Raw genomic sequence first — 12,512 nt, forward strand, 5'->3', positions numbered from 1 at the left:
CTTAAAGATAAATTGGCTTAAGCAAAATTAGTGTATCAAAAAGAAAGATAATGATTGAAGGTTTAGCCTTTTTAAAATATTGGGCTTTTCTTTGTGTCATAGAATAAACTCTATCCATGTTATCTAGGAAGGTTTGGACAAAAAGGTATGTGCTTTAATAATTTGAATTTTGCTTTATATATAATAATGCTATATGATAATCTGCATTGATTAATAACTAAACTTACATTTCAACTAATTTTTTTCATTTCTCAGGGGTTTTGCCTTATATATTTTAGTGATATTATAAGGAAATAAGAATCATGTCTGTTATATCTTCTTTACATATTTTACAAATACTGCATTGTCTTTTCAAAAAAAAAAAGAGAGAGACCCCACAGAGATCTCTCCCTCCCTCTACCTGTAAGAGACAAAGAGAAGACAGCCATCTATGAACCAGGAAGCAGGCCTTCACCAGACACTGAATCTACTGGTGCCTTTTTCTTGGACTTCAGCCTCCAGAACTGGGAGAAATAAGTTTCTGCTGTTTATAAGCCACCCAGTCTATGGTATTTTTGTTATAGCAACAATTTTGAATGCCTAGTATATGCCAGGCCCTGTACTACAAGCTTGAGCCACATTATGACTTTCATGGGCCCTAGACACTTTTATCTTTGTGGGCCCTTTCCTCCATAAAAAATAATTTTTAAAAATTTTAAATATACTCTAGGATTGCATTGGTTTGAAGAATATTGATATCATAAATTAAAACATTTTATTCAACCTAAAAGTCCTTTTCTTTTTTTTTAATTTTTATTTATTTTCCCCCAAAGCACCAGTAGATAGTTGTATGTCGTAGTTGCACAGCCTTCCAGTTGCTGTATGTGGGACGCGGCCTCAGCATGGCCGGAGAAGCGGTGCGTTGGTGCGCGCCCGGGATCCGAACCTGGGCCGCCAGCAGCGGAGCGCGTGCACTTAACCGCTAAGCCATGGGGCCGGCCCTAAAAGTCCATTTTTTATTTTGATTTTAAAAGAAATTAAAATATTTTCGTGGGCTCCTAAAAATATTGTTAGCCCTGGCCACTATGCCTACTGTGTCCAGTGGGTAAGTCAGCCCTGCTAGGAGCTCTACCATCATTATCTCATTTAATTTCCCAACCCAGCAAGGTAGATACTATTTATGATGTCCATTTTACAGCTTAGGACACTGAACTTTAGCCACGTAATGCCATCTCTCTAAGATCACATCAGGAGAAAGACGGGATTCAGAATTTGAACCCCAAGTGTCTAACTCCATTGCTTATTATATTCTGGACTCTACTAAGTCCAATTTAACCATCCTGGTCCCATTTTCCTTCTGTGTCCCAGGCCAGATCCCCAAGCCAGGCTCAGATGGTCATTCCTGCAGTGCTGTTCTCCCTACTGCCCTCCACTTCCCCATGACCCCAGGGGGACTCTACCTATTGTTCTACCCAGGTCCACAGAGGCTGGGTAGACATGCCAGGTGCACTGTGTGGCCTCGGGAGGCGCATCAGCCCATGTGAGGGCAGAAGGGTACCCAGTGCACACTTTGCTCTTGTTCTCATCTGGTGTCAGGAGCCATCATAGTTGTACAGGGCTTCCTGGCGGCCACTCCCACACCAGCACAGGCCAACAGTGACCCACCTCTGAACCCACCCCAGAGTGTACCCACAAACCCTCAGGATCACACCACCAACCCTCACTCACTCCCGCAAGAGTTGGCTCTAGTCACAGTATGATTTCAGGTGAAGGAAAGTGACACTGAGCAAACACACACAGTGTGACAGCCAGGCATTGTACACAGCACTTCACTCCCCTGGCTGTGGTTCACCCACAAGAAAAGTGTTTCTAATCCCATTTCTTCTGAGAAGGAAATGGAGGCTCAGAGAAGCTAACTCATTTGCCCGGCCGGCACAATAAGTCCTTGTGTGACTCCAAAGACCAGGGTTTCCCACTATAAATGCAACCTCACAGCTGACACGCATCCCTAAACCAAACCGTGCACTCCAATTGCTGCCTGACAGTCAGAACCCCACTATGAGAGCCTCATTCCTCAAGCTAAAGGCCAGCTTCTCTTTGTTGAAGTGCAAATGCTGTGAGGAGGGGTGTGCAAGTTTTAATTGGTATTAAGTCTTCTCTGTTAACAAGAAGCATTTTAATGGCATTTTAGAGTTGACAGAGCAATTTTTTCATGCATAACCTCATGATCCTCACCACAGCTCAGTAACTAAGGATCACACTCCCCATTTAACACATGAGGAAACTGAGGCTCAAAGAGTAATTTGCCCAAGGTGCAGAATAGGGGGAGGATGGGGGGAGGAGGAGATGAGTGCCAGAGCACAGACCTCAAGCCCCAGCTTGCACGACCCCTCATTTTACACCCCGCTTCACCTCACTCTGCTCCAGTCTTCTCAGAGATGGGGGGAGGAGGAGGGAATCAGGTCAATGGGTACTGGGAGGTGGCTGAAGAATATTTGCCTTGGATCCTTATTCAGTTCTTTGCTCCCAACCATCACTCCCAACCAAGCATACAATGCCCAAAGGTCTTGCCTCCACCTAGACAGACAAGCAGGCAGACGGAAGGCAGAACAAGACACTCAGCCAAGAGAATCCCGAGACCAGTCTAGGCTGAGAAAGTCCTCAGCCATATGCACCAAGGGAGGTCAGGGCCTCACTGCCTGGGCTGGAGAGTGGGTCATACCCCCAGTGTATGCAGCCACGTCACCCTGGCCTGGGCCACCCATGGAGCCCTGCTTGTCCCAGAACCCCTGTGAAAGGAGCATCCGCCAGCCGACCTCCTGCACTCAGCATGGGTTCCCAGCTCCCAGTAGTCTAAGGGTGGGACACGGAACCCTCACTCCCAGCCCCTTGGGCCTCCAATTGTTGTCTAGAGTCCCCTTGTTTTTGCTTCTCTGGGACAACCCCACAGAGAGAAACACAGGGGCAAGGGAGCCAGTGGCAGTTGCTACAGGAAACACATCTCTCTGTTAGCAACACCTCTCCAGTGCAGGCCTAGAATTTTCCACACCACCACCAGGTTCGTCTTTGAAGGAAGCAGCTTCTTTGCCATACACCCCACAAGCTTCACATCCTCCCAGCCTATGGTTTCATCCAAATCCTTCTGATACCCTGGAGGTCATCACTGAGGGGAGAAGGGAAAATGAGGGCCCTCCCTGAGCCTTGCTTTCTCATCTGTAAGAGGAGTGGTGAGGAGTACCAGAAGAGATTGAGTGAGACCCACTCAAGTGGTCAAGAAAAAAAGTGCTTTTGTTTTTTGCAGACATACTTCACCTTTGTGGGGAGGATGTGTGTTTGTACTTCAGGCAGCCTTACGACAAAGAATCTGTGAAACCACTTAATACAAACCCAAATAGATATCCAAACCCCAGAAGACAAGGAAAGTTCTTCTAGAAAACAGTGATATTGCAACTCCCCCCACAACCATTCATTTCATATTCAAATACTAGCTTACAAGTACCTCACCAAAGTCAAATCACACTTGAACTTCTACATATGGCCTTCAATTAATGCTAATCAGTATAATCACTTGCTACAATCATAAATTCAATGGTTTCCCAGGGATGGAACTCTCAAATCACAAAGGCTCGAGGACAGTCAGTGCTTTCTGGACGTGGTACATGTTCAACCTCATAGTCTTGTCTCCAAGACCTCCTGACCACATACCTGATTTCACGACCCAAGAAAATTTTATAAAGAGGACACACAACCATTTGCCCTGGGACACGGGAGAGCATGGACTAAACAGGCAGCCCCCGTGGCAGGCAGATTAACAGGCCTTGTGTCTTCAACCTGATCTTCCTCCCAGAAGCAGCGTTCCCCCTCACCCCATCTGCACAACAGTCCCTCTCTTCCTGGTTTTGCCCCAGCCTGCACTGGCTCAGCAGACCTGACAAACTCCTAGATCTCTCTTCATCACAATGATGGCTGGGCCCAAAGCTCAGGCAGAAACAAAGTCCACTGTGGGAGGCAGCATGGTGTGGGACAAACCCTGGGCTGTAGAGTCAGGGCAGATGTGGTCTGAGCCCAACTCTGACACTTCCTAGTTTGTGACTTCCGGCAAATTACTTCCTCTCGGAGTCTTAGGAGTTTCTTCTCTTAAAATGGGGGTCATAACAGATACCTTTCAGAGTTGCTGTGAAAGGCGATTGAATGAGCTGAGTGAAGCACCTAGCTCAGTGCCTGCTCCACCCCCCACAGCTACGCATGACTGTTCTCAGTGCAGCCTTGACCATCAGTGGCCCTGCAGCTAGGGCGTAGGCCAGGTCAGGAGCCCCAGGCTTCCATGTCAGAGGGAACCCTCATGGGGTTTCCCCATGAGGGTGTTATTGGTGTTTAGGACAATTCCTCTCCATGCAGGACTGTCCCTTATGCTGCAGAACATTGAACTCCTCTGGCCTCTGCTCACTAACTGTCTGTAGAGCCTGTCCCCAGGCCCCAGCATGCGACTACCAAAAGTGCACCACATGTGTCCACACACCACCTGGGGAGTAGCACCCCAGGGGAGAATCACAGCTGAAGTTTTCTCCCTGCCAGTCTGAACCAGCAGTGGATGCCTTCCCTCAGTCCAGAAATGTCCATTCAGCAGAGAGGTTTTGTCAGGAGCCCTCCAAGGAAACTTTATTCTTGACCTTGCCACAGTAGTGGGTTATGCCTCCCCTCCTGCAGAACCCCCAAGACAGGCCTCCCCTGGTAAGAATCTTTTGAGTCGCCAGTACCATAACATGAATTTCTTTAGTCAAGTCCTTTGACCTGGAAATTCTGCATAATTAACAGACTGGAAAAGGAGGTGATTCCTAACGACAGAATGTCGACACTTGAGGAAAGGAGAGATCTGGGCCACCAGGATCTCATCACGATTCCTCTCTCCATGGTAAGAGGGGGACTGTCCACCTACTGCACCCTGATGAAACCATGTGACAAGCTGGCAAGCATGGGTGTCCGCTACAAGACATCTATACGTTCTCAGAGCAAGTCCTAACTGCCACACACTGATGTTGCAGGAATATGAGCCTCCTGCTTGGAAGAAATATTTGTAACGTACATGACAGACAGCATTTGCAAATTATACATATATATATATACATATATATATACACACACACATGTATATATACACACAGAGAGACATGTATGTACACGTGTGTATGTAATGTATATTATTGATATATATTAATTATAATATTATGTGATTAATATATAGTAATTATGTAATATGAAGTATATTACATAATTAATATATAATAATTATAATTATATATTATGTATAATTAATATATCACTTGAATGTATAATTAATATGTATTACATACATTACAAGTACTTGCAAATTAAAAATAAATGATGAAATCCCCAGAGGAAAAACATACAGGCAAAGAACATAAAAAGGCAATTTTACAAAAGGAGTGAAATAACATGTGGAATTGAGATACTACCTTCCACCTCCCAAAGCAGCAACTGTTTTTTAAATTATAGTGTCCAGTACTCATGAGAGTGTGTGAGCACCTTTATACATTACTGGTGGGAGCGTAAGTTGGTATTTCCAGAGAATAGTTGAGCAATATGTTTTTAAAATCCCTAAAAATATACATAGTCTTGGCCCAAGCAATTGTACGTCTAGATTTATCCTCAAGAGTATCCACGTGTGTACTCAAAAGATTTAGTCTTTTTTCATTGTTTAGTATGGCAAAAATTAAATGCAACCTAAATACCAGCAATAGGAGACTGATTAAATAAATACTTAAATATAGCATGAAACAAATAAGATATTAAAATAAACTAATAAGACATTAAATAACAGATTGTCAAACATTATGATTCCATTTTTGTTGAAAAAATTGTGTATATACAAAAAAGTACTAGAAGTATATACAAGAAATATTAATAATATTTATCATTGGGTGATAAAATTACAAGCGACTTTCTTCTTTCTTTTTCATTATTTGTGTTTTATAAAATGTCTATATTGGCCTAAAATACCTCTTACGGAACTTACTAGTTTCTACTTTGTAAAATGTTATGTTTGAACATATCACATCACCCCAAGAGCATAAATTCCTTGAATAGCAGGTTCTAAGTCTGATTTATCTTCATAAACTCTCCATGATACTAGCTTAGGGCCTTGAATAATTGCAACAATTACCGTTTATTGAATGTTTGCCATTGTGCTAACTTGTATCTTTTAATACAATAAAATTCAATAAGCATGTGTTGAAGGAGAGAGGGAAGGAGGAGGACAGATAGAAAGGAGTGAACGAATAAATGCCCAGAGATCTGAAATAAGCTGGCAGCTCTCTCACCAGAAAGCAACCAGCTCACTTTTGAGGTCCCTTCCGAGCAGCAGACCATACCAATGTGCCAGACCATTTCTTCCAGTGAGGTAGAAGCAAAAGGAGGCAAGGGGTTGGGAGGGTGAAGACCACGCTGTGAACCTGGGTTTTAGAAGCCACATTTTTTGGAAGATAAGATCAGACAGGAACTACCAGGTAAAAGTTAAAAATTACTTTTGGGGGCCAGCCCTGTGGCATAGTGGTTAAGTGCGCATACTCCACTGCTGGCGGCCCGGGTTTGCATCCCGGGCACGCACCGAGGCACCGCTTGTTAAGCCATGCTGTGGCGGCGTCCCACATAAAGTGGAGGAAGATGGGCACAGATGTTAGCCCAGGGCCAGTCTTCCTCAGCAAAAAGAGGAGGACTAGCATGGATGTTAGCTCAGGGCTGATCTTCCTCACAAAAATAAAATAAAATAAAAGCTACCTCTGTCCACCTCCTTTAAAAAAAAAAAAGAATTACTTTTGGAAGTTTTCTTACCAGATTCAAGAAAACTAATATTAACATGACAATGGCCTCTTAATGAATCACTTTTGACCCTGACAACCTTTAATTCATTTCTGCAAAAACTCCCAAGCAGCCACCATCACCATTAGAGGGTGACAGATAAATTAGACACAGTCTCATCCTTAAGGAATTTGTCTTGCAAGGAGGACAAGCAAGAGGTGCCAAAATAAGTGATTCAAGACAAGGTGTGAGCTCTCACAGAGGACTACAAGGCTAAGGGGAGTGCAGGGGGAGAAATTCCTTCTGACTGGGAAGGAGAACAGAGGAGGTGGCAAGTGAGAGCCAGGATAGACAAGATTTCTCAAAGCAGAGTTGGAGGAATGGCACTCCTGGCTGAGAGATCAGCCCGAGCAAAGGCTCTGAGGGGTGGGATTCACAGTGACAGTTGAAGCAGGAAAGGCAAGCTCAAGCCAGAATGGAGAGCCTTGAGAAGCAGGCTAAGGAGTTTAGACTTAATTCTGCAAGTAACGTGTTCAGTCCATGCCCCAGAAATCTGGGGCCACTTCATCAGGAGCATAAGTGTTCCAGAGATGAGCTCCTCTCCATAGGTCTCTTCTGGCCCCTGGCAATTTCCTGCTACCCCTCCAAGCAGGTGCAGCCCACCAAAAAAGCAAGTTAACATACCTCTCATTTTCAAAGGCTTTGGGGTTAAGTTCAGATTTAAAGCCACGGTGACCTGAGCACACTCAGAAGTAGAAATGCTGCTCCTTGGCACCTGGATCTGCCCTGCTGTTCTCCAAACTCTGACATTCCAGAGAGGAAGCCTCCCTGGCTTTGCCCCGCTCTTGGGAAGATGAGGAGGCAATCCCTGGACCAGTTGTCTCAAAACAGTGAACAGCATGGGAACAGTAGTAAAAGTAACAAGAATTGATCTCTTCAAATTCAGCCTCCAAGGGTCAGCCCTGTGGTCCTGCTCCCTCTCATAGTGGTGAAGTTACCTCCAGCCCCCTCTGGTACCCCTCTTGGTAAAGGGTTTGGGAAGGAAAGAAAACAGGGAGCCTTTGTGAGTCCAAAGGACAGCTTTTTCTCAAATACTTCAGTAACATGATACATCCCTCCCTCCCTGCATTCTGCCTCTCTCTCCCCCACTTCCCTCCCTCTCTCCTTCCCATCTCTTTCTCTCCACGTGTTCCTTTCTCCTTGTTTCAACTTTTGTAGAAACTATCATTCAATCTCTCTTTCTGAATCTATCTCTCTCTCAGCCTCTGCATCTCTCTTATTTCTATCACTGTTTCCACGTTTCTGTCATTTTGTCTATTAGTCTCTATCTTGGCGTCTCTGTCTCTGTATTTCTGACCTGGTGTCTAGGCGTTTCCATTAATGTCTCTGTGTCCAGATGTCTCTGTCATTCTGTCTGTCTTAGCGTCCATCATGTCCACGTCTTTCTGTCGCTTTCTGACTTCCTTCTCTCCATATTTCTATCTCCAGCTCTCTGTCTTCATCCCAGTCTCTATCCCTCCTGTCCTGGCTTGCGTTACTAAAATCACAGCAAGGAAATCGAGCAGTTCAGAAAGCTGTGATCCTGAAAACCAGCTTCAGCGGGATGCCGGGTTAGAGCGGCGGGAGGGGCGCCGCGGGGACAGCCCCGGGCGCGGCGACCCGGCCACACACGCGACTTTCCGGCCCTGTCGCCGCTCCCCGGGGCTCCCGCCTGGCGAGCAGCTCGCGGCCCAGCCCTACCCCTGACCACCCCCGACCCCTCGCTTAGAAAGGACCCTCGCCGCCACCGGAAAGGGTGTTTGCCCAAGCCGGGAGTCGGACAGAAGGCGGAAAGTTCTCACCGATGGTGAAGCTGTAGCCATCGATGCTGAAAGTGGCGCTCCGGCATTTTTTGAAGCCCTCTTTCCTGTTGCTGGCGTCCGTCATGGCTCGGCCGCTGGCGTCCCGGGGTCCCCAGCGGCGAAGCGCGCAGCCCCGCGCCCCCGCCCCGCGCTCGGCCGCTCCCCTCCCCCGCCGCGCCGCGCGCTGTCCCCGCAGATGCGCCGCGCGCCGTGAGCGGAGCGCGCCGGCTGCAGGCGCGAGGACCGCCAAGCCAACTAATGCGCTAGGCACACGGCGGAGTCAGCGAGCATCGCAAGTGCCCCATCTCCAATGCCAAGTTCCAGATACGGCGAGAGGAGCGCTGAGAACCGGAGGCGACGCGCGCCCGTGCGTGTGTGTGCGGGCTGGTGGGTGGGTGGGCGCCGAAATCCCTGTCTTTTCCACCTTCCTCTCTGGGAGCCGCTGAAGCCAGCGCGCTACAGGCACGTCTGTTTTCTATCTCAGCTTCGTCTTCCCCTCTCTGGAGGATAGTGGGGTTTGGGGACCTAAGGGAATGGCTAAGATTTGGCGTCGTGCTTCTTCTAAATGTTTTCTCTGGCAGGCAGGAGAGATCCCAAAAAGCACATCAACAGATGGAAAAGCAAACATCTAAGCCGGTCAGATGCTGCCAAAGTTTACTCCAAACAAGGAAGTCAGGAAAATCGCCACGCCCACTTCCTCCTAGCAGCTATCCCCTTAACCAAGCTGCAGCCCCGATAAGGTTGCTGCACTTCTCAACAGTCCCTGGCCGGAAGATAATTATCAAAGTAACCCATATTTGCGGCCAAGCGCTTTCACATAGAGGCTCTAAGATGTGTGATTTGCGACCAAGTTCTAGCCCATTACAGATGGCTTGTCCCAGCGCTTTCCAATTTGGTTTTGCCAAATATGAGACTCCTGGAATTTGTGGGGGTGGGAGAGATTTTACCAATGCTACAGCTAATCTTTTTACAGAAGAGGAAACTGAGGCAGAGAGGGGCTTGACTGAGGTCCTACAGCTGGAAAGTGGCAGCGTTCGGACATAGGAGTTTCATTTTATGCCACCAAGTCAATCATTGGTCCTTCCAGTACCTGAAATGACTGAGTTAGGCAGGGTTTATAACAGGGAAAATCATTCCCTCTGACCAGCAAGCAATTCCTAAGGGTTTACAGTTGCACTGTTCTGTGTCAGGGTCTGGGGAGCTCATGTGAAGAGACCAGAGCTGAGTCCCTCGGTGAGGTTCATCCAATGTAAGATGTGGAATGACAGTGCTATGCTCAGGCTATTATGGGACTACAATTAATTTAACCCCGTTTGTTGTGATGGAATTTGACACAATTAACAAACACTTAATATTAAGACAGTCAGTCAGGTGTATACCTAATTGGTTCCAGTCGAGTTTAGCGAGCAGTGGGTCCACACATCTTCAGAATCCAACTAAAATTAGAAACACTCTCCAAAAAAAGGCCCACATACACACATGCGCAGTATTCTCCATACAATTTCAGAGGTCCATAAAACCCTCAAGGCCACTGGAACCCAGGTTAATGAATGTCTCAGGAACTGAATCTTCTTCAATTCACCATATATTTTTAGAGAAGTGGTATTTTTTCTATGTCAGATGTAGTTGGAACTTCAGTAATAAATTACCCCAGGGAACACCTAGAAGCTCACTTACATTGATAGCTTGCTTAGGTCAATTGATCCAAAAGGCAGTGGGTGTCATGGACCTCATGTCACACAATGGCCCATCTCAGCTTGGGGGTCAGGGGTTCTTCAACCCTGCAGTACTCCTTGAGACTGGAACTGGTTACAGTGTGAAAGCATGAGAAGGGCTCCACAGACCTGGGCCTGAAATCTGCCTCTACCACTTACCAGCTATATGACCTTGAGCAAGATGCTAGACCTCCCTGAGTCTTGCTTTCCTCGTCTTACAATGAGGATTAAGTGAGAGGAAATGGGTGAAACCTAGGCATGCAGTGGGCATTCAGTTATTGCAATCACCAGGTGACTCCCAAGATTCATTTTGTAGACACTGTGGAAAATTCTTTTTCATGGCAATAATATATTTTAGTTATTGTTATCACCATTAATTTTATAAGTAAAGAAAATTTTATATGTAAAATTTTTATATATAATATGTTACATATAATATTATATATTTTTTCATATAGTACCACCAAAAGTTCCCTATAGTTCCATTACCCTGTATTTCTCCCTCTTTCCCAAACCTTTAGCGGAAGTACTTGCCTTTTTTTGTGTCATCACAAGTCCTGGATTGAGGAGCCTGAAAGCCCTGAGTGATAGTCTCCTATAGTAAATTATCAAGAAAAAAATATCCGCTAGTACGATGGAAATTTTTCCTTGAGTGAGTGAAATTAAAACTTGGTATTTAATCACTCTTAGCAGAAAAGCTTTTTGAAATATAATCTATAAAAATAATAACAATGTGATCATTTATCTGTCCCCTAAAGACTGGTAAAAATAACTTGCCTGAACAATTAGAACTGTTTTTAAACTGCTTCTCCCCAGAATCATTATCTCTCTCCCTGGTTTTAGATATTGCACACCTACAGAACCACTAAATGCATTGCTTCAAGTGCAAAGTCTTAAAGCAGCCTTCTCAGTGTGGCGCTTTTCCACCAAACCAAATGAAATTGAACGCTAACGTTACATAAGCCAGGAAAGAACGACCTCAAGACGAAGATCAGTAGAAGCATTGCTTTTTCGTGCTCTTTCAGAAGTGCTCCTTCAAGGATACCTGTGAAGTCAGAAACTAAACCAAGATAGCCAAGCAGATGTGTGGATCCTATGCTCTTGTTACAGCAGAAGTAGGCAAACTAATGCCTGAAGGTCAAATCCGCTGTCACCTGTTTCTGTAGAGTCTTCGAGCTAAGGATTGATTTTACATTTTTAAGTGATTGAAAAAAATTCAAAAGAAGAGCAAGTCTTGTGACATGTTAAAACTACATGAAAATCAAATTTCAGTGTCCACAAATAAAGTTTTATTGGAAGACAGCTACGTTCATTTATGTTCATTTATGTTGTCTCTGGCAGCTTTTAAACCAAAAGGCAGAGTTGAGTAGTTGTGCCCTATACTGTATGGCCTGCAAAGCCAAAAATATTTACTATCTGACTCTTTACAGAAAAGGTTTGCTAACTCCAAGATTATAGTAAATATCTTACACCTGTCTGGGCTTGGATGACTTCTAGTTTTATTATGTTTACTTTAAAATAAGTTTGGAAAGGATTGATCTTCTTTTAACTACTGGAATGGATTCTAACAAGGAAGGCACAGCAACAAATATTTGATGAAGGAAGGAAGGAAGGAAAAAAACAATATACATATGAATAGTTTGATCCAGTCATTAGCCAAGATTAATTAGGTTAAGATTAATTCCTCTCAAGATGTAATGTGTGACCCTGGCTTCATCCCAAGAAAGTAGAGTAGGAACTGAAGTCAGTACCTAAATCAGTTGATAGCTCATGGATCAAATAATGTCCTGCAAAGTATAACAATTATATACGGAAAAACAAACACCTGCAGGATGATCCTCTGACTAAGGTGCTAATATCATGTCCTTTGATACTCCCTGTGAAGGGGCTGATACCTGTTTCTAAATAAGAGAAAGAGTGTCAACGGCAAGTAAATATTGCTCATTGGTTTTTTAAACTTCTAGAAAAAGATGAGACACTATATGTAGCATATGTTCTCAAAAAGTCAGCTTTCTAAGAAAATAATTCTTTGTCTTACCAAAGAGAAGACAGCTTCTCAGCATTTCATTAATGCATTTCAACTATTCTCAGATAGGAAGCCATCTACCATTTGGAATTCTCCCAACAGCCAATAGTCCAAGAGTTATAGATCCAAGTTGCC

The 12,512-nt window shown here is 44.8% G+C and overlaps 1 protein-coding gene across 4 annotated transcripts in view; it reads right to left on the minus strand.

Moving 5' to 3' along the window:
- The window catches only part of PDE1C (phosphodiesterase 1C), a 515,800-nt gene extending 507,079 nt beyond the window's left edge, over positions 1-8,721 (minus strand). For 3 of the 4 annotated variants that reach the window (XM_058527845.1, XM_058527815.1, XM_058527832.1), the window contains exon 1: positions 8,637-8,721. In XM_058527845.1, the coding sequence (XP_058383828.1) occupies positions 8,637-8,721 (85 nt within the window). Of the gene's footprint in view, positions 1-7,479; positions 7,573-8,636 lie in introns of those variants that run through there. The other variant, XM_058527825.1, reaches the window with a different exon arrangement.
- Positions 8,722-12,512: the final 3,791 nt, after the last annotated feature.

Source organism: Diceros bicornis, chromosome 3 (assembly GCF_020826845.1).
Source record: "Diceros bicornis minor isolate mBicDic1 chromosome 3, mDicBic1.mat.cur, whole genome shotgun sequence".
NCBI lineage: Eukaryota > Metazoa > Chordata > Mammalia > Perissodactyla > Rhinocerotidae > Diceros > Diceros bicornis.